General features: G+C 38.2%; 1 protein-coding gene across 2 annotated transcripts in view; it reads right to left on the minus strand.

Moving 5' to 3' along the window:
- EFR3B (EFR3 homolog B) overlaps positions 1-26,159 on the minus strand; it is a 423,284-nt gene extending 397,125 nt beyond the window's left edge. For both annotated transcript variants that reach the window (XM_053709515.1, XM_053709514.1), the window contains exon 1: positions 25,947-26,159. In XM_053709515.1, coding sequence (XP_053565490.1) covers positions 25,947-25,953 — 7 coding nt within the window. In that variant the 5' untranslated portion in view covers positions 25,954-26,159. The remainder of the gene's footprint in view (positions 1-25,946) is intronic.
- Positions 26,160-26,632: the final 473 nt, after the last annotated feature.

Here is a 26,632-nt window from a genome sequence, read left to right on the forward strand (position 1 = left end):
ATGTAGTGTGTGTGTATCTGCATGTATAAGTGTATGCTATGTAGTGTGTGTGTATCTGCATGTGTAAGTGTATGCTATGTAGTGTGTGTGTATCTGCATGTATAAGTGTATGCTATGTAGTGTGTGTGTATCTGCATGTGTAAGTGTATGTTATGTAGTGTGTGTGTATCTGCATGTGTAAGTGTATGCTGTGTAGTGTGTGTGTATCTGCATGTGTAAGTGTATGCTGTGTAGTGTGTGTGTGTCTGCATGTATAAGTGTATGCTATGTAGTGTGTGTGTATCTGCATGTGTAAGTGTATGCTATGTAGTGTGTGTGTATCTGCATGTGTAAGTGTATGCTGTGTAGTGTGTGTGTATCTGCATGTGTAAGTGTATGCTGTGTAGTGTGTGTGTATCTGCATGTGTAAGTGTATGCTGTGTAGTGTGTGTGTATCTGCATGTGTAAGTGTATGCTATGTAGTGTGTGTGTATCTGCATGTGTAAGTGTATGCTGTGTAGTGTGTGTGTATCTGCATGTGTAAGTGTATGCTATGTAGTGTGTGTGTATCTGCATGTGTAAGTGTATGCTGTGTAGTGTGTGTATCTGCATGTGTAAGTGTATGCTGTGTAGTGTGTGTGTATCTGCATGTGTAAGTGTATGCTATGTAGTGTGTGTGTATCTGCATGTGTAAGTGTATTCTATGTAGTGTGTGTGTATCTGCATGTATAAGTGTATGCTATGTAGTGTGTGTGTATCTGCATGTGTAAGTGTATGCTGTGTAGTGTGTGTGTATCTGCATGTATAAGTGTATGCTATGTAGTGTGTGTGTATCTGCATGTATAAGTGTATGCTATGTAGTGTGTGTGTATCTGCATGTGTAAGTGTATGCTATGTAGTGTGCTACTGTGCATTTTTGCTGACTTTAAAGGCCAGAATTTAGAATAGTAATGGGGAATGCAGAGAGCAGTTTTAAAGAATGTATTATTAAATGTCCAATTAAGATAAAAATATTTAGCAATGTCTTTGCAAAGGCTAATTAAATACAGCGCTCACATAGCCATACCAGTGGTTTTAGCTTGTGTTTGATTTGCTACCTAAGGCCTAGATTTAGAGTTTGGCGTTAGCCATGAAAACCAGCGTTAGAGGCTCCTAACGCTGGTTTTAGGCTACCGCCGGTATTTGGAGTCACTCAAAATAGGGTCTAACGCTCACTTTCCAGCCGCGACTTTTCCATACCGCAGATCCCCTTACGTAAATTGCGTATCCTATCTTTTCAATGGGATTTTTCTAACTCCGGTATTTAGAGTCGTTTCTAAAGTGAGCGTTTCTAACGACAAAACTCCAGCCGCAGGAAAAAAGTCAGTAGTTAAGAGCTTTCTGGGCTAACGCCGGTTTCTAAAGCTCTTAACTACTGTACTCTAAAGTACACTAACACCCATAAACTACCTATGTACCCCTAAACCGAGGTCCCCCCACATCGCCGACACTCGAAAAAAATTTTTTAACCCCTAATCTGCCGACCGCCACCTACGTTATCCTTATGTACCCCTAATCTGCTGCCCCTAACACCGCCGACAACTGTATTATATTTATTAACCCCTAATCTGCCCCCCTCAACGTCGCCTCCACCTGCCTACACTTATTAACCCCTAATCTGCTGACCGCAAAGCGCCGCCACCTACGTTATCCTTATGTACCCCTAATCTGCTGCCCCTAACACCGCCGACCCCTATATTATATTTATTAACCCCTAATCTGCCCCCCACAACGTCGCCTCCACCTGCCTACACTTATTAACCCCTAATCTGCCGACCGGACCTGAGCGCTACTATAATAAAGTTATTAACCCCTAATCCGCCTCACTAACCCTATCATAAATAGTATTAACCCCTAATCTGCCCTCCCTAACATCGCCGACACCTAACTTCAATTATTAACCCCTAATCTGCCGACCGAATCTCGCCGCTATTCTAATAAATGTATTAACCCCTAAAGCTAAGTCTTACCCTAATACTAACACCCCCCTAAATTAAATATAATTTAAATCTAACGAAATTAATTAACTCTTATTAAATAAATTATTCCAATTTAAAGCTAAATACTTACCTGTAAAATAAATCCTAATATAGCTACAATATAAATTATAATTATATTATTGCTATTTTAGGATTTATATTTATTTTACAGGTAACTTTGTATTTATTTTAACCAGGTACAATAGCTATTAAATAGTTAAGAACTATTTAATAGCTAAAATAGTTAAAATAATTACAAATTTACCTGTAAAAGAAATCCTAACCTAAGTTACAAATAAACCTAACACTAGACTATCAATAAATTAATTAAATAAACTACCTACAATTACCTACAATTAACCTAACACTACACTATCAATAAATTAATTAAATACAATTGCTACAAAGAAATACAATTAAATAAACTAGCTAAAGTACAAAAAATAAAAAAGAACTAAGTTACAAAAAATAAAAAAATATTTACAAACATAAGAAAAATATTACAACAATTTTAAACTAATTACACCTACTCTAAGCCCCCTAATAAAATAACAAAGCCCCCCAAAATAAAAAAATGCCCTACCCTATTCTAAATTACTAAAGTTCAAAGCTCTTTTACCTTACCAGCCCTGAACAGGGCCCTTTGCGGGGCATGCCACAAGAAATTCAGCTCTTTTGCCTGTAAAAAAAAACATACAATACCCCCCCCAACATTACAACCCACCACCCACATACCCCTAATCTAACCCAAACCCCTCTTAAATAAACCTAACACTAAGCCCCTGAAGATCATCCTACCTTGTCTTCACCATACCAGGTTCACCGATCGGTCCAGAAGAGCTCCTCCGATGTCCTGATCCAAGCCCAAGCGGGGGGCTGAAGAGGTCCATGATCCGGCTGAAGAGGTCTTCCATCCGATTGAAGTCTTCATCCAAGCGGCATCCATCCGGAGCGAAGCGGCAGCATCTTGAAGACCTCCACCGCGGAACATCCATCCTGGCCGACGACTGAACGACGAATGACGGTTCCTTTAAATGACATCATCCAAGATGGCGTCCCTCGAATTCCGATTGGCTTATAGGATTCTATCAGCCAATCGGAATTAAGGTAGGAATATTCTGATTGGCTGATGGAATCAGCCAATCAGAATCAAGTTCAATCCGATTGGCTGATCCGATCAGCCAATCAGATTGAGCTCGCATTCTATTGGCTGTTCCGATCAGCCAATAGAATGCAAGCTCAATCTGATTGGCTGATTGGATCAGCCAATCAGATTGAACTTGATTCTGATTGGCTGATTCCATCAGCCAATCAGAATATTCCTACCTTAATTCCGATTTGCTGATAGAATCCTATCAGCCAATCGGAATTCGATGGACGCCATCTTGGATGACGTCATTTAAAGGAACCGTCATTCGTCGTTCAGTCGTCGGCCAGGATGGATGTTCCGCGGTGGAGGTCTTCAGGATGCTGCCGCTTCGCTCCGGATGGATGCTGCTTGGATGAAGACTTCAATCGGATGGAAGACCTCTTCTGGCCCGCTTGGATGAAGACTTCAGCCGGATCATGGACCTCTTCAGCCCCCCGCTTGGGCTTGGATCAGGACATCGGAGGAGCTCTTCTGGACCGATCGGTGAACCTGGTATGGTGAAGACAAGGTAGGATGATCTTCAGGGGCTTAGTGTTAGGTTTATTTAAGGGGGGTTTGGGTTAGATTAGGGGTATGTGGGTGGTGGGTTGTAATGTTGGGGGGGGGTATTGTATGTTTTTTTTTACAGGCAAAAGAGCTGAATTTCTAGGGGCATGCCCCGCAAAGGGCCCTGTTCAGGGCTGGTAAGGTAAAAGAGCTTTGAACTTTAGTAATTTAGAATAGGGTAGGGCATTTTTTATTTTGGGGGGCTTTGTTATTTTATTAGGGGGCTTAGAGTAGGTGTAATTAGTTTAAAATTGTTGTAATATTTTTCTTATGTTTGTAAATATTTTTTTATTTTTTGTAACTTAGTTCTTTTTTATTTTTTGTACTTTAGCTAGTTTATTTAATTGTATTTCTTTGTAGCAATTGTATTTAATTAATTTATTGATAGTGTAGTGTTAGGTTAATTGTAGGCAATTGTAGGTAGTTTATTTAATTAATTTATTGATAGTCTAGTGTTAGGTTTATTTGTAACTTAGGTTAGGATTTCTTTTACAGGTAAATTTGTAATTATTTTAACTATTTTAGCTATTAAATAGTTCTTAACTATTTAATAGCTATTGTACCTGGTTAAAATAAATACAAAGTTACCTGTAAAATAAATATAAATCCTAAAATAGCTATAATATAATTATAATTTATATTGTAGCTATATTAGGATTTATTTTACAGGTAAGTATTTAGCTTTAAATTGGAATAATTTATTTAATAAGAGTTAATTAATTTCGTTAGATTTAAATTATATTTAACTTAGGGGGGTGTTAGTATTAGGGTTAGACTTAGCTTTAGGGGTTAATACATTTATTAGAATAGCGGCGAGATTCGGTCGGCAGATTAGGGGTTAATAATTGAAGTTAGGTGTCGGCGATGTTAGGGAGGGCAGATTAGGGGTTAATACTATTTATGATAGGGTTAGTGAGGCGAATTAGGGGTTAATAACTTTATTATAGTAGCGCTCAGGTCCGGTCGGCAGATTAGGGGTTAATAAGTGTAGGCAGGTGGAGGCGACGTTGTGGGGGGCAGATTAGGGGTTAATAAATATAATATAGGGGTCGGCGGTGTTAGGGGCAGCAGATTAGGGGTACATAGGGATAATGTAAGTAGCGGCGGTTTACGGAGCGGAAGATTAGGGGTTAATAATAATATGCAGGGGTCAGCGATAGCGGGGGCGGCAGATTAGGGGTTAATAAGTGTAAGGTTAGGGGTGTTTAGACTCGGGGTACATGTTAGAGTGTTAAGTGCAGACGTAGGAAGGGTTACCGCATAGCAAACAATGGGGCTGCGTTAGGAGCTGAACGCGGCTTTTTTGCAGGTGTTAGGTTTTTTTTCAGCTCAAATAGCCCCATTGTTTCCTATGGGGGAATCGTGCACGAGCACGTTTTTGAGGCTGGCCGCGTCCGTAAGCAACTCTGGTATCGAGAGTTGAAGCTGCGTTAAAAATGCTCTACGCTCCTTTTTTGGAGCCTAACGCAGCCTTTATGTGGACTCTCGATACCAGAGTTATTTTTATGGTGCGGCCAGAAAAAAGCCGGCGTTAGTTTTTCGGGTCGTTACCGACAAAACTCCAAATCTAGGCCTAAGTGTATTAAAATATATGACTTTGTTAAGAATTTTATTTATATTATTTTGGTCTTATGATTTTTTAAGCCCTGCCCACCACATTTCAATTTTCTTGCTGCGGGGGGGGGGGGGGTCCCTCTTTTGAATTTTGAAATGTTGGGAGGTATGATGCAACTGTTAACAAGAAAGTGCTCTAAAATATTTAATCATTTTCTTATATTGTAGCATTATGTCCCTTTAAAATCTAAATCTTCTTAATATCTAATAAACAAATGAGACGTAATAGTATAGCCAAGAAAATACAAACCGTACTCGACTCACACTCATTAATAGACTCATGGACAACTTTGAATGGGGGAACCGCTGAAACTACATTTTATTCAGCGGCACACAACAGACTACTCTAGACTAGACTACATATATACTAGTCAAATTTTGCAACCAACCCTAAACTCCACCAATGTATGCCCGTGTGTTTGGTCAGACCATTCAATAGTGACACTCAACATTCATGGTCTGGTTGACCCCAATAGGACCAAATCGTGGACTTATGACCCTATAATACACAAAAATCCACATATACACGCTTCCACACTACAACAACTTACAGAGTACTGGAACATAAACACAGATTCAACTGATAATCCCACATATGCTTGGGCAGCTCACAAATCGGTTATTAGGGGTATACTCATTGAGCAAAAAGCTCTACACACTAGGAAGACAAGAAAAGAGCTACTGCAGACCCACAAAGAAATTGCACAACTAGAGACACAACATAGGTTGACGGGAAGTCCCTCCATACTTAATAAATTGCAAAGTAAAAGAGACTCTCTAGCTAAGAACTTGAACTCACAGGCTAATAGAGCCATACTAAAACTGAAGTCTCAGTACTTCATCTATGCGAACAAACCTGATAAATATTTAGCTCACAAACTGAGAGAGAGGTTTGGAACAGCCAATATACCATATATTGAAAAAATAGACTACACACTCACGTCTCACCCACAGTAAATAGTGGATACATTTGGGGCATTTTACGCAAACCTATATGATGGACACAAAGTTTCACATAGCCCTAAGATAGAAACACTTACTAACCACTTCTTAACTTCGACACCATTAACAACACTAACAGAGGAAGATAAGAAAACACTAAATAGCCCTATTACAACATTAGAAGTGATTCTGGCGATTAAGGCCTTAAAACCAGGCAAAGCCGCAGGCCCAGATGGGTTCCCCGGGGAATATTACAAGCTCTTTAGGAATGAGTTAGTCCCACACCTAACCAAATTCTGCAACTACATAATGGAGGGACATCCGATCCCCCCGGAGCTGTTACAAGCAAAAATTATAGTAATACTCAAACCAGGCAAAGACCCCAAAAAATGTCCCAGCTACCGCCCCATCTCCTTGATCAATCAAGATTTGAAAATCTTCACCAAAATCTTAGCCAATAGATTGACACAGATTCTACCTAAATTGATGCACAGAGATCAGGTGGGATTTATAAAAGACAGGGAAGCCCCGGACAACGTTAGACGCCTTGTAAACATAATTCACCACCTCCATGAAATGCGGACGCCTTCTCTGCTCCTCTCGTTGGATGCGGAGAAGGCGTTTGACAGAGTGGACTGGAGATACATGGAGAAGATCCTACTACATATGAATTTTTCAGGCCCATTTGTAGACGCAATAAAGGCTATATACACTGCCCCCTCCGCCCTGGTATCCTCAAATGGATACAGATCTCAAACTTTCCCAATTTTAAATGGAACCAGACAGGGGTGCCCCCTGTCCCCCTTACTGTTCGCATTATGTATCGAACCTTTAGCGGCCAAAGTGAGGGCTAACCCAGACATATCGGGGGTGAGGGTAGGTAAAGTAGAATATAAATTAAATCTTTTTGCGGACGACATACTTCTTACACTGACTAGACCCATGATCTCACTTACTAATCTATATGAAACACTTGGAGATTTCTCATCAATATCGGGCTATCGTATCAACATAGATAAATGCGAGATGTTACCGATAGCGATTCCCCCTCACACAAAGAAACTTATAGAGATCAACTTTGAGTTAAGAGAATCGAAACAGTCAATGAAATACTTATGAGTACACCTGACGACACAGACACAACATCTATATAAAGCTAATTACCTACCCATATTTAGATCCATAAGGAAAGACTTACAGTCCTGGAAGTCACACAACTTCTCCTGGATGGGAAGGCTGTCAGCGGTGAAGATGAATATCCTACCCAGACTGCTTTACCTTTTCAGATCCCTACCTATACGAGTTATTTACCCCGATATAGAAAACATTCAAAGGGAAATTTGAGCATTTATAAGAGGCAAGAAACAGGCGAGAATAGCGGGGAAAATCATGACCACACATAAGAAGTGGGGTGGTTTAGGAGTGCCTAATCTGGTCAATTATTACAAGACTAGCCCAAGACGCATTAATACTGAGAGCCAAGGAGGAAGCTTTGTGGATACAACTAGAAGCTGATTTAGGTAAACGGGAGGCACCAGACGCAATAATATGGGAGCACCCACACACCTCACGAGAGGCGTCACACCGCCAGCCAACACCTAGTGACACCACGACACACGTTTGGACAGATCTAGCAAACAAAAAGGGGATGTGCCCGGGGAGTTCAACCCTGAGGCCCATTAGATACCTAATGCACGGAGACTCACAAAAGATTGTTAGAAAGTGGGAGAACAAGGGTCTATACAGAGTAGCAGACCTCCTGTCACAAAATAAAATAATGACCTACACCCAACTAAAAGACAAAGTATCCCCAGAAGTAGTACATTGGTATTTATACCTCCAGCTGTCATCAGCGATACATACATTCCTACAGACAACACGGCCTAAAGGAACCACAGTCCTAGAAACTATATGTATCATACCAAATAGACCAAAACAAGCTATATCCAAACTATACTTAGAGATACAAAAACCCAAGACCACAGCCAAAACAACACTCATACTCAAATGGGAACTAGACATACAAAAAACATTGGAGCCCGATGAGTGGCACGAAACTTTCGCAAGAGCCACTAGGGGTCTACTGAGCGCAGACCTTAGGGAAAACACTCTGAAGACATTATTTAGATGGTACCTAACACCACTCAGAACCTCACACATGACACAATCCGCCTCAGAGTTATGCTATAGAGGTTGCGGGGAACGAGGCACATTTCGACATATGATTTGGGACTGTACAGGAGTCCAAGATATCTGGAAATCACTCTCTTCTCTAGTTAGCCATTTATTAGAAGAACCTGTACAAATTACTATGACACAGGCATTACTCCATGACAGACACCCAAAATACAATAAATCAATAAACACCTTAATTAGAATTTTATGCACGATAGTGAGAACATGTATCGCGAAATATTGGAAAATAGGCGTGCCGACTTGGAAAGAAGTTAGATGTAAGATCCAACACATATACAACATGTATGACCAGGCAGCCTGGTCACTGGGTACCAAAGATAAGAATGATGAAGTGTGGTTCTATTGGATTTATAGAAACGGATCCACCTATTCACCCGTCGGACTGGGGGACTAGCCCCGGACACCCAACCCTTAATGCTGATAGATATAGTTTACGAGTTCTATTGACAATTGCCACATTATACCTATATGACTTGTGATGTTTCTCTTCCTTACAGCCTATAAATTTACATCAGAAGTTGTGACTCGATCAGAGACACGACATCAATCAATGTTACAGGGATAGAGAGATGATACTTATATATCTCCCTTTTTCTCTTTCTCTTTAGGTTTTGTCCTTCTTTTGCTAGATTGTTTCTTCATCTTTCCCCTCTCTGTCTTTCTCTTAGTTTAGCCCGTATGATACACCAGAGGTTGCTTGACACTAATGGGCAATATCCTCCCCTTCTGACTTTTCGACTCTGTTAAATGATGTAACTAGAAAAATTTTATTACCGCTACCCCCCTTTAGAGGGGGTTTGAAATGTCTACTATTGATAACAGGCTGTATTTGTTTTGTTTTGTAAACATTATAAAACTTTAATAAAAAAACATTTAAACATAAAATATAAATCTTCATGGAAACACTAAATTAGTGAAATCATTTAAATATTGTTTCATATAAAAAAATAATCATATTTTACCCCTCAGATCCCAGAGACCGCATTGTTATTGTGTGCGCTTTCAGAACCATACAGGACAGAGGCTTAACTAGAAACCACAGGGCCCAGGTGCAAGAATCTAAGAAGGAATATACTTCCTTTAGCAAAACTGCTTCTAGTAAAAGATAAAACTATTTTCCCTGCAGCATACGCACATATCCTGTCCTGTGAAGGCTCATGAACCAGGATTCAAACACCACGCCTTCTTAGAGACCTGGCAGTGAGTGGTGTGTATTTCTTCTGATAACATTTCTGGTGCATGGGGCCCTGACAGGATATGTGCATATGCTGCAGAAAAGCAGTAATAAGAGTAATAGTATTTTTGCTAATGGAAGCATATTGCAAAAAAATGTATATTTAAAATTGAAATGCATCCCATGCACTTTTCATTTTTGACCTTTTTATCCCTTTAAAAGGGACATGTCAGTGCAAAATAACATGTTTTCAAATTATAAACTGCGGGGTGTTATCCAGCTCTCAGCCTACACACACAATAAAACATGATCAGGTATTAAAGTACTATTAAATACACTAGATTTTTATTTGCAGAAATGTTTTGTAGATGATCCATTTATATAGCCCATGCAGTTTGTTTGCTTTTAAATATATTGTTTTGCTTATTTTTAAATAACATTGCTCTGATTTTCAGACTCCTAGCCAAGCCCCAAAGTTTTAGGAGAATACCAACAGATACCGACTATAGCTTGATCCTGTTTGTGTAAAGGGTCTTTTCATATGCAAAGCAAGGGGGAAGGGGAGTGTCTGTTATTTCCCACTTGCAGTGGGTGTTCCAGCTACATTTTTAACAGAGCTAAACTGGAAGCTTTTAAGTATGTTTTTAAACAGTTTTATACTGGATTTTTAGATCAGTATCTGTGCATATTATTCTATACCACGGTGCCCAATCTGAAATGCTTTCTGTTTTTAAAAACAGGTATTAATTGTTATGCATTGAAAAAAAAAACATTTAAAGGGACTCATATGCTAAATCACTTGAAACTGATGCAGTATAGCTGTAAAAAGCTGACAGGAAAATATCACCTGAGCATCTCTGTAAAAAAGGAAGATATTTTATTTCACAACTTCCTCAGCTCACCAGAGTAAGTGCTGTGAAAAAAGTTATACTTCAGTTACTGCTGCCCAGCTGCAGGTAAATGAATAAATGAACTGCAGCCAATCAGCATCATCAGTGCTGAGGTCATGAACTCTTTTACTGTAATCTCATGAGATTTCATATTAAACTTCCTTAAACTGAATAGGGAAATAACAAAAGTGTGCACAATTCTCATTCCCTTGCCTGTCCCGGGACAGGTATACTGATTTGGTGCTTAAAGGGACATTATACACTAATTTTTTCTTTGCATAAATGTTTTGTAGATGATTTATATAGCCCATAAAGGTTTTTATTGTAAAAAAAATTTTTGAAAATTGGCGTATACTGTCCCTTTAAAGTCCTTTAAAATGTGGTTTGAATACTTAGGACATTTTGAGGTAAAATATCTTCCTTTTTTACATAGTGATGTTCAGGTGATATTTTCTAGCCAGCTTTTTACAGCTATGCTGCATCACTTTCAAGTGTTTCAACATTTGGGTATCATGGCCCTTTAAGGAGCACTAAATGCAGTAGAATTGCATAATTAACAAGTGCATAATAAAAAGACAATATTTTAGCACCTACTCTGAATTTCAAATAAGCAGTAGATTTATTTTGGACAAATTTATTTTCGCTCCCATTTTCCATCCCCCTGTATCATGTGACAGACATCAGCCAATCACAGACTAGTATACGTATACCCTGTGAGCTTGTGCACATGCTCAGTAGGATCTTGTTCCCCTGAAAGTGTGACTATAAAAAGACTGTGCAAAATATTATAATGGAAGTGAATTGGAAAGTGTCTTATCACTGAATCATAAAAGTTTATTATGACTTGTGTGTCCCTTTAAGGTGTATAGCAAAGAACTTAAAGTGAAGGTCAATTTTGACGAATAAGTGCCTGGTTTTTAATAAACCTATTAAAAACAAGGGCACTTTAATTCATCAAAATTTAAATTTCAAGCGTTTTCTTCAAAAACTTACCTCGGCCATCGGAAGCCTCTGCTTACGTCAGAAAAGATGAATCCAGCTTTCTCCAATCACGGCGTTCCCCCCGGGGTGGTCATGGCCTGAGGGAACGCTGTGATTGGATGAAGCCGGATTCGTCATTTTGGACCTGCGAAGAGGGCTTGTGATGGGTGGAGGAAGCGCTGTAGCGGCTCTCAGGATTAAAAGGTACGTTTTTGAAGAAAACACTTGAAATGCCAATTTTGATGAATTAAAAAACCCTTATTTTTAATAGGTTTATTAAAAAACGGGCATTAATTAGTCAAAATTGACCTTCACTTTAACCAAAAACTTCACTACTCCATCGGTTTTGTGCTCAAGCGTTATCTGGCATTAATTTTAGTGCAGTCCCTCATAACAAAAAACTATTTACTGAGGGACATTTTGCTTGTGCACTCTCCGACTTTACTACATAGTAACTACAGACTAGTAATACCATTACAAAAATAAAAGCAGCATTGCTCCAGCAGTGCTCGCGCTCCCTACTTCTTGTATTTTTGCACTCGTCGACCATGACTAAGATGGGGAATACAATTTTAAATAACTTTACAAATGACTACTATTATCTAATGTGTTTTGTTCTTTTCCTATCCTTTGTTGAAAAGCATACATAGGCTTAGGAACTGCAATGCACTGCAGGAAGCTAGCTGTTGATAGGTGGCTGCACTTATTATTGGCTCACTCAATGTGTTCAGCTAGCTCAGTAGTGCATTAACTCTCTTTCAACAAATGACTCAGAGAAAATGAAGCACATTTGATAACAAAAGTAAATTGGAAAGTTGTTTAAAATGGTATGGTATGTTTTTGGATTTAATATCAGTAATGCAAAAAAAAATTCTAACAAATTAGGGCATTCAATTTTGACATGAAAATGTCCCTTTAAAGGAACAGTAATCATTTTGAGATTTTAATATAAATGTTTAATTATGTATAGTGAAAACAACTTTCATTGTTTATTTTGACCACTTTTCTTCTAATTAAAATCTGAAAATTATGTTTTCCAATTCTGAGAACTGGGGAAGTGCAAACGTCTAACCCTGCCACATATCTGTCATCGAATGGTCTCAGCAGAGATTATCAGATCACAAACTGCAAAATAATGGAGCTATTGCTAACAAAATGACAGTGGCTATAGCTGTAACAAGTCAGGAGTGGCTCCTTCAAATAAGGCAAGTCATGGTAGAGTTTGGCAATTCAAATATAATTGCAGCAAACAAGGTGTTAACGTATGGAAAATATTTCCAAACGTGCCTAGTATGTTACTTTATTGCAAGACTGAATATAAATATTACAAGTTGTAATAACAAGGTGTTTGCTTCCAAATAAACAATCCATATATTAAAAAAATGTCATTTAAAAAAATAAGCTGAATACTTTGTATATCATGATTTAGTGATTGGATCCCTATAACTTCTATAAACATTATTATATTCACAATAAACGTAGCATAGTGTTTCTGTGCCTTCAGAACACAGCTTCTCATTCATATGACATTTACAGAGCTGAACCAGAGCTGGAGAACAACAATATATAGTTTACCACTAGTGCCAGTAATGCCAGGCATCATGCCAAGCTGTAGAGATAGCAAATTGCTGAGAGGTTGTCTGGCTTGTTCATGAAAAAAAAAATCAGGAATCTTTGACTTTGAATAGGGTAATGCTATGGTTTACAGAATAAGTCTTTTTATTCAACCCTATAACACACCCTGAGTGCACATACAGAAGCATTTAAAGGGACAGGAAACCCCAACATTTTCTTTTATGATTTGGATAGAACATACAAGTTCAAACAACTTTCTAATTTACTTCTATTATCAAATTTGCTTCATGATCTTGTTATTCTTTGCTGAACTAACAGCATTGTATTACTGGCAGCTAGCTGACCACATCTAGTAGCCAATCACAAGAGACAAATGTGTGCAGGCACCAATCAGCAACTAGCTCCCATTAGTGTAGGATATGTGCATATTCTTTTTCAACAAGGGATACCAAGAGAATGAAGCACATTTGAAAATAGAAGTGAATTTAAAAGTGTCTTAAAATGACCTGCGCTATCTGAATCATGCAAGTTTAATTTTGACTTTCCTATCTCTTTAAAGGGACATTGTTGTCAAAATTTTGATTTAACTACAAGCAGTTTTACACTACACTTATATTTGTAAAAATACTTTTAGCAAAACGGAACATTGTTGCATTCGGCATAAGCAGTATCCATCCGTATGTTACATGAAATCACAGTTTGCATTTACCAAGAGAGCTTGCAGCAACATACAGATGTATGCTCTATATGTCACGTGCACTGTAAAAGCTATCACTGAAGTAAATTACTGCTTTTACTAGAAGTGATTTGCTAACACACATTGCTAATGATTCAAAGGGAAATTCTAGCTTCAAAATTCATTAGCGCATGTCACGCTTACATTATTGACTCAAGCTTACCAGTTGTTTAAAGGGACATAAAAAAACAAAAATCAAATGCTCAAATTTGTTAAGATATTTTATTATTGTTCTATTTATATAATCCTAAAATAACAGAGTAGCTATATAATATGCCAGATACACTACTGTTATTTTAAAGGAATATAAAAGCCAAGGAGCATGCCGTTTTAAAGGGACACTAAACCCAGATTTTTTTCTTTCATGATTCAGATAGAGCATGCAATTTTAAGAAACTTTATAATTTACTCCTATTATCAAATTTTCTTCGTTCTCTTGCTATCTTCATTTAAAAGGCTGGAATGTAAAGCTTAGGAGCCAGCCCATCTTTTGTTCATAACCTAGGTTACGCTTGCTTATTAGTGGCTAAATGTAGCTACCAATCAGCAAGCGCTACCCAGGGTGCTGAACCTAAAATGGGCCTGCTCCTAAGCTTTAAATTCCTGCTTTTTAAATAAAGATAGCAAGAAAATGAAGAAAAATGGATATTAGGAGTAAATTAGAAAGTTGCTTAAAATTACCTGCACTATCTGAATCATTAAAGAAAAAATGTGGGTTTAGTATCCCTTTAACATTTTTGATTTACTTCTTTTAACAAATGTACTTTGTTTTCTTGATATCCTTTGTTTAAAATCATACCTAGGTATGCTCAGGAGAAGCAATGAACTGCTGACAGCTAATGGGTAATTGGTTGCTACACATACATACATACACCTCTTGTCATTGGCTCATCTGTGTTCAGCTAGGTTCATGTCTGCATTAAATCACACTAACAGCTTTGTAGGGACTAAGTGTATACTATAAGTAATATAGTGCAATAAGAAAATGCTCTAACTAACGCACTAAAACATTCTGTTTTTACACTTCAAAGTATATTGTACACCAAATGAATTCAAACTATTTAAAGCTTAAAGGTATACTAAACCCAGTATTTATCTTTAATGAAGAAGATAGAGCATTTATTTTTAAACAATTTACTACTATTATCAATTGTGCTTCATTCACTTGGTATCCTTTATTAAACAAGATGCAATGCACTACTGGGATCTAGCTGAACATATCAATAATTATTATTATTATCAGGTATTTGTAGAGCGCCAACAGATTTTGCAGCGCTATGAACCAGAGGAATGTATGCACAGCCACCAAACAAGAGCTAGCTCCCAGCTCCTGAGCCTACCTAGGTATTTTCAACAAAAAAATACAAAGAGAATTAAGCAAATTAGATAATAGAAGTAAATTAGAAAGTTGTTTCAAGTTAAAGTTTTGGGGTTTCATGTCCCTTTAACTTTTATTAATATTTAATAATTTTATTCATTTAATAAAACAACAAAAAAGAACATTAGAGAATGTGCTTTTATTTTTCTATGTGCCCAAGTGGGAGATGTCCGGTAATTGGCAGTTATGTGCGACTGCTGCTCCTGATTGGCTGACCAGCCGTGTTCTGCTTATAAGCTCACATGGTTACTGCTCCCATGAAAATATTTACCTATGTGTTTAACTGCTTAGCGGTGTGGGGGGAATCACTTTAAGCTAGATCCAGTAATGCAAAAAAAAAATTACAAACTCCAACAAATTAGAGTATGTAGTTTTCGCATTACAATTTCACTTTAAAGAAAAAAAAATTCAGTCCTTTTGCAACAGCAGTTATTTATTTTTTTTAAATCCTGGTTGTGGAAAATCAAATCTTTAGCCAATAAGAGTTATAAGAGCCTAGAGGATGAGTTGACCATTTATTTAAATTACAATTTGAGATATCATATTATTATACTTTATTTATAAAGCGCCAACATATCCCGCAGCGCTGTCCATTGATTCAAATCATTTAAATACAACAATGATATAAAACTTGTAAGAGACAAGAGAAAATTTTACAAACCCATACAGGAGGAATTGAGGGCCCTATTCCTGTGGGAACTTACAATCTAGAAGGGTAGGAGGTTGAGAAACAGGAGGTGAGGACTGCAAGATTGAGAAAGATGTTAATGCAGAGTTAGATGAGGGAAATATTAGGTAAGTGAAATTAATTTATTACTGAGCTGGGTGGTAGGCTTCTCTGAACAAAAAAGTCTTCAGGGAATTATTAAAGGAAGAAAGATTAGGGGAAAGCTTATCAGGACGAGGAAGAGTGTTCCAAAAGGTAGGTGCTGCACGACAGAAGTCCTGCAGTCTAGCATGAGAAGAGGTAATAGTCGCGGATGCAAGGAGCAGGTCATTGTTGGATCTTAGTGGGCGGGCTGGTGTATACTTATTTATTAGAGAGGATAGGTAGTGGGGAGCGGCATTGGTGAGAGCTTTGTATGTAAGGGTGAGAATTTTGAATTTAATCCTGCTGTAAATGGGGAGCCAATGAAGGGACTCGCAGAGAGGTGCAGAAGATACAGAGCGACGGGAAAGGTGGCTTAGCCTGGCAGAGGCAGTTAGAATGGATTGAAGGGGGAAGAGGCTGGAAAGAGGAAGGCCAGGAAGTAGGTTATTGCAGTAGTCAAGTCGGGAAATAACAAGGGAGTGGATTGTTTGCTTTATGATGTTAGCGCTCAGAAAAGGGTAAATCTTGGAAATATTGCGTAGGTGGTTGCAGCAGGATGAAGAAAGTGATTGGATGTGGGGGATGAAGGATAGATTTGAGTCAAGTGTAACTCTGAGGCTGCGGACTTGGGGAGATGGTGATGCAGTCGACAGGGATAGAAAAGTCAGAAGTTGGCGTAGAGATAATTTTCAAATCATGTCTTTGCTGCAGTATGAAAATTGTTAGTTTTTCACCCTAAACAAATTAGTTGAAAGACATAATGGAATATCCTAATTCTTTATAAAACCACCTCAAATGATTTGCCTAAAAAAATATATATTTTGTTTCTTTTATGAATCAGATAGGACATACAATTTTAAACAACTTTCTAGCTTACTTCTATTTTCCAATGTGCTTCATTCTTTTGGTATCCTTTGTTGAAGGAGCAGCAATGCACTATTGGGAGCTAGCTGAACACAATAATGAGAGACAAAAATGTGCAGCCACCAACCAGCAGCTAGTTCCCATCAGTGCATTGCTGCTCCTGAGTCTGCCTATGTATGCTTTTCAACAAAGGACACAAAGAGAACAACTCAAATTAGATAACATAAATAAATTGGAAAGTTGTTTAAAATCGCATGCAATACGTAATTTATAAACGTCTAATTCTATCTTTACAGTCCCATTATTGGTGAACTCTGAAGACAAAAAAAGTATTGATATGCTTTTCTATAGAATCAGACTATGCCCTATGGTCTATTAAATTCTTGGTTGAAAATATATTCCATGCCTTGTTAGCATTATTTTTATCTTCCATGAGAACATAACCCCCCCCCCCCCCCCATTAGAAATGTTACTTATTGACATATAAAAACCAGTGTATACACTGCAGAGAAACTAATTTAGCAAGATAATCTTTCATCTAATAGATATATGCTCACAAATGCAGACAATTTCTGGATTTACCAGGAACAAACATGTATAAACTCAGGCAAATCTTATAAATAGCAAGATAATCCTTCACATACTAGATATATCCATAAGTACAGGTAATGTCCAAATTTACCAGGATCCCATGTCACCTACTGAACGTGCACATAAATATAGACGGGTTTCAAATTTTCCAGGATCAACTGTCACCTACTGGATGTGCACATAAATACAGACCAATTATTTCAAATTTTAACTGATCATAATCACACATTTTCCACTGGATGAAATTGTCTGTAAAGGTTTCTCAGGGTGGAAAGTGGTGAATGAGGTGCAACAAGGGTATAGGGGAGAGCTATATTTAAGTTATTAATTTCCATCAATAAAACATAAAAATGTTCTGCACATGGACAGTTATGGCCCTTAAAAGATGGGGTGCTAGCAAAAATTACCATAAAGCTAAATATTAAAGGGACATTGAACACATTGAGATTTTAATACACAATGTTTAATAATGTTTGATATAAAAACTTTGCTATATACTTTAATTATTTATTTTGCTCCGTCTTCTTGTAAATTAATTCTAAATTTTGTGGGCTATCCATTTACTGTTAGAAATGTAAATGCAAACTCAAGACTTAAACTCCAGAAGTAATCTTTTTGCGCACGTTGGGTAGCACGCATATTACAAGTTAAAAGTTAACAAGTTTGTGCACGAACAAAACCCACATTAACGTATTCTTACTATAGAAGTCAATGGAGAGCTTATGAGAGAAAGTTATGAATATTTCACATTCCAATGTTGTTAACATACAGACTAATGTAATTTTTATTGTAACTATATATTTCTATACATATTTTTATATATATATATATATATATATATATATATATTTACCTTTATATCTATTCCTAAAGATATATAGTTATAGATATCTATTTTACATTAACATTATCAGATATATATATAGAAATATATAAATATTTTAATATTTATATGAATATTTTTTATTAGTGTTTATATGAGTGTAACTGTAATGTACAATGTATTTTGGGGCTGGGCTAACCTTGTTAGGCGGAATCAGACTGATAAACTTCAGTTTCCTCTGTGAAAAGCATAATTGGGTTAAAAGTAGCTAATCCCAGGTGGTAACCGGCCATAGAACAAGCCACTGAGCTGTTGTTTGTTCCTGGCAGACTGATTCTCTTTCTTTATGTATTTGTATTATGACCCTGGGGAATTATCTCTAAGGGTCGCGGGGGAAACCAGACGTGGACTCCTTGTCTAGTGTGCTTAGAGGGTTATGGATGCACCTCACTGACGAACCCCAAAGGAAGCCAAACCATTGTCTGGGGTTGCCATTTCCCTATTTCATTGAAGAATTGCCTGATATTTTGGGACTGGACTGACCTTGTTAGGCGGGATCAGACTGATATACTTCAGGAACGTTTTCCTCTGTGAAAAGCACAATTGGGCTAAAAGAAGCTACTCCCAGGTGGTAAACGGACCATAGAACAAGCCATTGAACTGTTGTTCATTCCTGGCAGACTGCTTCACTTTCTGTTTGTAATTACAATGTATTTATGTTGTGTTTGGTGCAACTTTTCTTTTAACACTCTACACTTTACACAAGAGTTTCAGTCACGCTAAACAGGCTAGTGTAAAATCTGTTTGCGCTCTTGTGATTTACATTCAACTTGTAATATGTGCGCTATTTCCGACGCACACAAAAAATAGATATTGCTCATGCACAACAGTTAGCACACCACTTGTAATCTTTCCCTTAGAGCGGTACTGTACTGTAAAAAAAAAATCCCTTAATTTGGTTCCAATGACTTGCAGAGTATAAAATGTATAATAAATTGTTCCTTTATGGGGGTTTTTTTTATATGAAAAGCTGTATTTTTTCTCAATAAATCATAACCCATTTAAATAGATTGAGTTTGCATCCTTATTTTATCTATTGCTCTATAGACACATGCCTCATTGTCATCCCTTTGTGTACAGGGAGTGCAGAATTATTAGGCAAGTTGTATTTTTGAGGATTAATTTTATTATTGAACAACAATCATGTTCTCAATGAACCCAAAAAACTCATTAATATCAAAGCTGAATAGTTTTGGAAGTAGTTTTTAGTTTGTTTTTAGTTATAGCTATTTTAGGGGGATATCTGTGTGTGCAGGTGACTATTACTGTGCATAATTATTAGGCAACTTAACAAAAAACAAATATATACCCATTTCAATTATTTATTTTTACCAGTGAAACCAATATAACATCTCAACATTCACAAATATACATTTCTGACATTCAAAAACAAAACAAAAACAAATCAGTGACCAATATAGCCACCTTTCTTTGCAAGGACACTCAAAAGCCTGCCATCCATGGATTCTGTCAGTGTTTTGATCTGTTCACCATCAACATTGCGTGCAGCAGCAACCACAGCCTCCCAGACACTGTTCAGAGAGGTGTACTGTTTTCCCTCCTTGTAAATCTCACATTTGATAATGGACCACAGGTTCTCAATGGGGTTCAGATCAGGTGAACAAGGAGGCCATGTCATTAGATTTTCTTCTTTTATACCCTTTCTTGCCAGCCACGCTGTGGAGTACTTGGACGCGTGTGATGGAGCATTGTCCTGCATGAAAATCATGTTTTTCAGGTGTCTTCCAGAAACTGGCAGTAGGACTGGGAGTTGAGCTTGACTCCATCCTCAACCCGAAAAGGCCCCACAAGCTCATCTTTGATGATACCAGCCCAAACCAGTACTCCACCTCCACCTTGCTGGCGTCTGAGTCGGACTGGAGCTCTCTGCCCTTTACCAATCCAGCCACGGGCCCATCCATCTGGCCCATCAAGACTCACTCTCATTTCATCAGTCCATAAAACCTTAGAAAAATCAGTCTTGAGATATTTCTTGGCCCAGTCTTGACGTTTCAGCTTGTGTGTCTTGTTCAGTGGTGGTCGTCTTTCAGCCTTTCTTACCTTGGCCATGTCTCTGAGTATTGCACACCTTGTGCTTTTGGGCACTCCAGTGATGTTGCAGCTCTGAAATATGGCCAAACTGGTGGCAAGTGGCATCTTGGTAGCTGCACGCTTGACTTTTCTCAGTTCATGGGCAGTTATTTTGCGCCTTGGTTTTTCCACACGCTTCTTGCGACCCTGTTGACTATTTTGAATGAAACGCTTGATTGTTCGATGATCACGCTTCAGAAGCTTTGCAATTTTAAGAGTGCTGCATCCCTCTGCAAGATATCTCACTATTTTTTACTTTTCTGAGCCTGTCAAGTCCTTCTTTTGACCCATTTTGCCAAAGCAAAGGAAGTTGCCTAATAATTATGCACACCTGATATAGGGTGTTGATGTCATTAGACCACACCCCTTCTCATTACAGAGATGCACATCACCTAATATGCTTAACTGGTAGTAGGCTTTCGAGCCTATACAGCTTGGAGTAAGACAACATGCATAAAGAGGATGATGTGGTCAAAATACTAATTTGCCTAATAATTCTGCACTCCCTGTATACACAAAGGCTAATAATCAGAAAATAAATTGTAGTATCTGTCATACCCTGCCCCAGCCCCCCCCCCCCCCTTCAAGCTCTGGCTGATTCTATTTTATATAGAATTTCTTAAGAGAATACAAAAGTATTAATATTTGGAGTAAAGGTGGTGGTTTTAACTTGCAACATTAGCTATTTCAGATGACAAAATACAAGTAAAGGAGCTATTTATAAACAACTTAATTACACTCCAGCAGGTAGAATGCATCATTGGGAACATATCAAAGGGAGAACATTGTACAGTACAATGTCCCTTTAACACTACTAAATTGCATACAGTGTTTGGTTACTGTTGTGACCCATTTATAACAGTCTCTAATTGGCTTCAGCAGGGAAGGAAACCTGAGTTTCAACATGGCAGCGCCCATTGCTTTAAGAGACAAAAACTTTACACTTATTTTTGCAATCATATCATTTTTTTAAAAAAATACATCTGCATATTATTTCCCCTCTCTCCTTGTGCTATGTAGAGAACTGGGTAAAATAAATAAATAAAATAAGGACTAAAATAAATAGTGTTGTTGGCGACTTTGGGGATTGTGGGATAAATGTTCATAATTCAGATAGAGCAGGCAATTGTACAAAAACTTACCAATTTACCTTTATCATCAAATTTGCTTTGTTCTGTTTGTATTCATTGTTTGAAGCTAAACCTTGGTAGGCTCATAGGCTGATTTCTAATCCCTTGAAGGCTGTCTATTATCTCAGTGCATTCTATTAGCTTTTCACAGCTAGACAATGCTAGTTTATATGTACCATTTAGATAGCATTGTGCTCACTCCTGTAGAGTTATTTTCTCAGCACTGATTGGCTAAAATGCAAGTCTGTCAAAAGAACTGAGATAAGGGGGCAGTCAGCAGATGGTTAGATACAAGGTAATAACAGAGGTTAAAAGTGTAATATAATCATGTTGAATATGCATAACTGGGGAATGGGTAATAAAGGGATTATCTATCTCTTTTTAACCCCTTAACGACCGAGGACGTGCCAGGCACGTCTTACAAAAATCGGTCATTAACGGTCATTTCAAGAGGTGGGAGCGATTGTGATCCTTTCAAGCACTGGAAGCTATTGTGATCATTTCCAGACGCTTTCAGGGTATTGCAGCGATGCCTCAATATTGCGGCATCTTGCAATACCCTTTTTTTAAGCAACTGATACAGAGAGACACTCTGTAGCCCTCTCTGCATCGGCCAGCGATGGTGCAGATAGTTTGTGACGTGGGAGGGATAGCAGGGAGGCGGATGGGCGGTCCATCGCTGGAGGGGGCAGGAGGAGGTGTGAGAGGGGCCGGAGGGGGGGGCGTGAGAGTGGCGGGAGCGGATGGAAGGGGGCGGGAGCGGGTGAGACCGCTACAGCTACGCCACAATTTTTTTTTAGTTGGAAGGGTATATATATGTTTTGGGAAAGGGACCTGGGAGGGGGAGAGGGGTAGGGGAATGAGGGGGGCAGCAACACTATGGAAAACGTTTTTTATTTATTTATTGTAAAAAAAGGAGCAAAAAACATAGGAAACTGGGTACTTGCAGACAGCTGCCAGTACCTAACATGGCGGCTAATAGGTAGAGGGGGGAGAGTTAGAGAGCTGTCTGGGGGGGGGTCAGGGAGGTTGGGAGGTAAGGGGGGATACTACCCGGCAGAAAATTTATTTAAATGTTTTATTTTTTTATTTTTTAAAACGTTTATTTTACTTAAGATGATGGTGACCTTTGGGGGGTGGTGGAGGGAAGAGAGCTGTTTGAGAGGGGTCAGGGAAGGATCAGGGGGTGGTTTGTATCAGGTGGGAGGCTGATCTCTACAATAAAGCTAAAATTAACCCTTGTTTGTAAATAATTTCAGAAAGAAACCTAAAGTTTGTGAAAACGATTTTTTATTTAATCGCATTTGAAATGGTGGCATGAAATATACCAAAATGGGCCTAGATCAAAATATATACATGTGAATGGTTATTCAGGGATTCTTGACAGATATCAGTGTTACAATGTAACTATCGCTAAATTTGAAAAAAACAAATGGTTTGGAAATAGCAAAGTGCTACTTGTACTTATTGCCCTATAACTTGCAAAAAAAGCAAAGAACAATGTAAACATTGGGTATTTCTAAACTCAGGGCAAATTTTAGAAACTATTTAGCATGGGTGTTTTTTGGTGGTTGTAGATGTGTAACAGATTTTGGGGGTCAAAGTTAGAAAAAGTGTTTTCATCATATTTTATAATTTTGTTATAATAAATTATATGATATGATGAAAATAGTGGTATCTTTAGAAAGTCCATTTAATAGTAAGAAAACGGTATATAATATGTGTGGGTACAGTAAATGAGTAAGAGTAAAATTACAGCTAAACACAAACACAGCAAAAATGTAAAAATAGCCCTGTTCCCTAATGGTAAGAAAATTGAAAAATGGTCTGGTCACTAAGGGGTTAAACAATACAAAATTTCAAGTAGCCTGTCCCTTTAATCATAAAAGGTGCAGCAGCATTCTCTCTAAAGCCATGAGTGGTGCAACAACAGGTTAATTTGGGAATCAAGTACATAGAGATGTCTCAATTCCAATGAACATGTTACTGAGACCCACTGAAACAAGTATGTGTCTCCACCTGGTCAAAAACCACATTATCTTACCAGACAAAGTAACCAAACGGAGTATAATTATCAGTGAGAAACTAATGGATAAAAACTTGCCTCCATGGATAGATCCCTACTTGCCTGTCCCCCCTTTGTTACTACTTCTTGATGCACCTCATACTTCCTTCCAACCAGCCAATAGGTAACAAACTTTTCAGTGGCCTACCACTATCTATACACTGGTTTACTTTGCCAATAGTATACCTTTACCCTTCAGGGCTTCTGAAAACCATGTGATGCCCCTAGGCCTGTGACTCACCAATGGTCACACTAATGTAATAGAAGGAAATAAAATGAAAATACATTGACTAAGAAGTATATATATATATATATATATATATATATATATATATATATATATATATATATATATATATATATAAACTAAATAGGCAATACTACACACCTTGTATCAGTTAAAGCTTTTCCAGATTACAAGAGGCATAAAAGTCACTAACAAATACAGTAGCAGACCTACTCAACAGTCAATAAAGGGCTATTGTGCAAAGATTTTTTGCCCCCCCCCCCCCCCCCCCTCAAAGCTTACTCAATAGTAAGCAATAGTAATAATATCCATGCTGAACTGTGTAATGATTTTGAGGATAGATGGATAAATAGATAGAAATAGATAGATAGATAGATAGATAGATGGATAGATAAATAGATAGATAGATAGAAATAGAGTTAGATAGATATAGACAGATAGAAATATATAGATAGATAGATAGATAGATAGATAGATAGATAGATAGATAGATAGATGGATAGATAAATAGATAGATAGATAGATAGAAATAGAGTTAGATAGATATAGACAGATAGAAATAGATAGATAGAAATGGAGAGATCTAATTAGAGAGATATAAGTAGATATATAGAAATATATAGATAGACCTGAATTCTGCACTAATAAAAGGCTCCCCTGCATTAGGATTGTACACATACTGAACACAGCTATGTATAGACTGGCTGCTATGGGTGCCTCCAGCACTTGGGCCCTGGTGCCACTGCACCTACTGCACCAATGGTTGTTCTGCCCCTGAACAAATGTATGCCCATGTTAAGGATCAGCAGTGTTAAGCCTTAAATATAACACCTACCTTGCCGAACACATCTTCTCTAGTCTTTACTGGATGACACTGCTGCCTCTAGCACTTTCCACTACCTCCTACATGTCAGCAACCAAACCAATACAGCAGAGCTCTATCTACATTCCTTGCTGGTCCAGATACATTCAGGACACAGTTTTTTTCCAAATTAAATATATTGGGACATTGCATTGTCCCCTGCAGCTCTTAGGCTGGACAAGTCTAGCCTAAAAAGTCCAAACTTTAAGGACCCTTCTACATTATGAAAGCCTTTCTGCCAAAATGAACTGACACACACTGTAGTAACCAATGTAGCATATTCTGAGAGTCAATGGGTCACAGCTACCCAAGCTGCTTACCTGACACACTAAAGCATCTGAGAAGTCTGATAGTTTTCAATGTATTATATAAATATGATGCTACCCCTATACACTATGCTGAATGTTACCTGCCCTCCCACTTAAACCAGAAGATATTAATCCTTAATATTATAAAATAAAACAAATGTCATTGTCACCAAACATACAATTATAAGGCATTATTTATAACAGATTTATTTCTCAGCTGTAACAGGTGTGACACAAATAAAAATAAACAAAACACAAATCAGCTTTATCCGGTAGGTGCTCACTATGCATTTTTTTCCTGTTTTCATATAACTAAGATTTATATGACAATGGTGTTATTAACACATGCAGTGCTGGATACTTCTAAATGACTAATGACAGAATGGCCCATGTGGCAAAAACACATAATATCCTCAGTGTCATGAATCAATAACTTGTGTTATCTCCTAAACGCATGTCACTGTGCACAGAGCACTAATGAGTAACCTGGCCAGAGTTACACAGAGCCATCCCTGCCCTGCTCTCTGCTGATACATTGTCACATGAAGAGGGACAATGACATTCCAAGCAGTGAAACTTAACCCCTTGAATGCCAGAGAGCTATAAAGAGCACTGCTATGCAATGTACTGCAGCCCTCTCTACAAGCCAATGAGTAACATCTCATTTTCATGACTGAATAATACCCTGGTTGTTGGTTTATAAATAAATACAGTTGAATGTTCAATAGGTACAGTGTACTGGGCATACGATGATAAGCTACCCACAGAATGGGAGCATAGTCTCATGCACAAGTATATATACATTATGCACTACATAATTCCCACACATTCAGCAGTTTATTTACAGCTAATTTGCATTCATTGCACGCTAAGCACCCCCTCCCCAGCTCTGCCTACTGCCAGCTCCCTGCTTACCATACATTGCGGGCAGTGCAGATCTGCCAGGATTCTGGGCACCACTCTGGAGGGATGTGTTTTGCTCCTGTACAACTGGCTGGGTGAGCTGTGCCTTTCATGCAGCAGTAGGCAGGAGGGGGTGGGGGAGGCTCATTCAGCTTTGTGGCTGCCTGTGTAAATGTGTGCCCTCCCACTCCAGCTCCCCGGAGCCCCTGGGATGATTTCTGCTCTCTGCTTCCTTTCTGTGCCTCTGACGACAACGAACTGTACAAATGCATGTGCAGTCAGCCTGGTGCTGCAGCTGTAAGCAGAGAGTGCAACGGTGAGACAGCACTTCCCTGTTTGTGACTGCGCCCTGCTGCTGCTGCAGAGACAGCTCAGTGTATCATCCTCCTAGCTGAAAGAGAGAGCATTTCCCTGATTGAGACAGCATTCATGTAGCTGAAATAGCACTTCACTGGATAACAAACAGTTCAGAGAGTCAGCTATTTGTCTGAAGACAGCAAAAACTATCTTTGGTGAGACAGCTCAATACTTTTACTGCTGTGGTCAAACACAACACTCTATGATGTGAACACAGTAAATTAGCTGTTGGGCTAATATAGCAAAGACACTTTGTTTAGAGACCATTCTGATGGACCAGACAGTTCAGTATATCAGCAGGTGGGCAGAGACCTTCTAGAGACACCATTCCTGTGGCTTAG

The sequence above is a fragment of the Bombina bombina genome, chromosome 4, assembly GCF_027579735.1.
Source record: "Bombina bombina isolate aBomBom1 chromosome 4, aBomBom1.pri, whole genome shotgun sequence".
In the NCBI taxonomy this organism is placed as follows: Eukaryota; Metazoa; Chordata; class Amphibia; order Anura; family Bombinatoridae; genus Bombina; species Bombina bombina.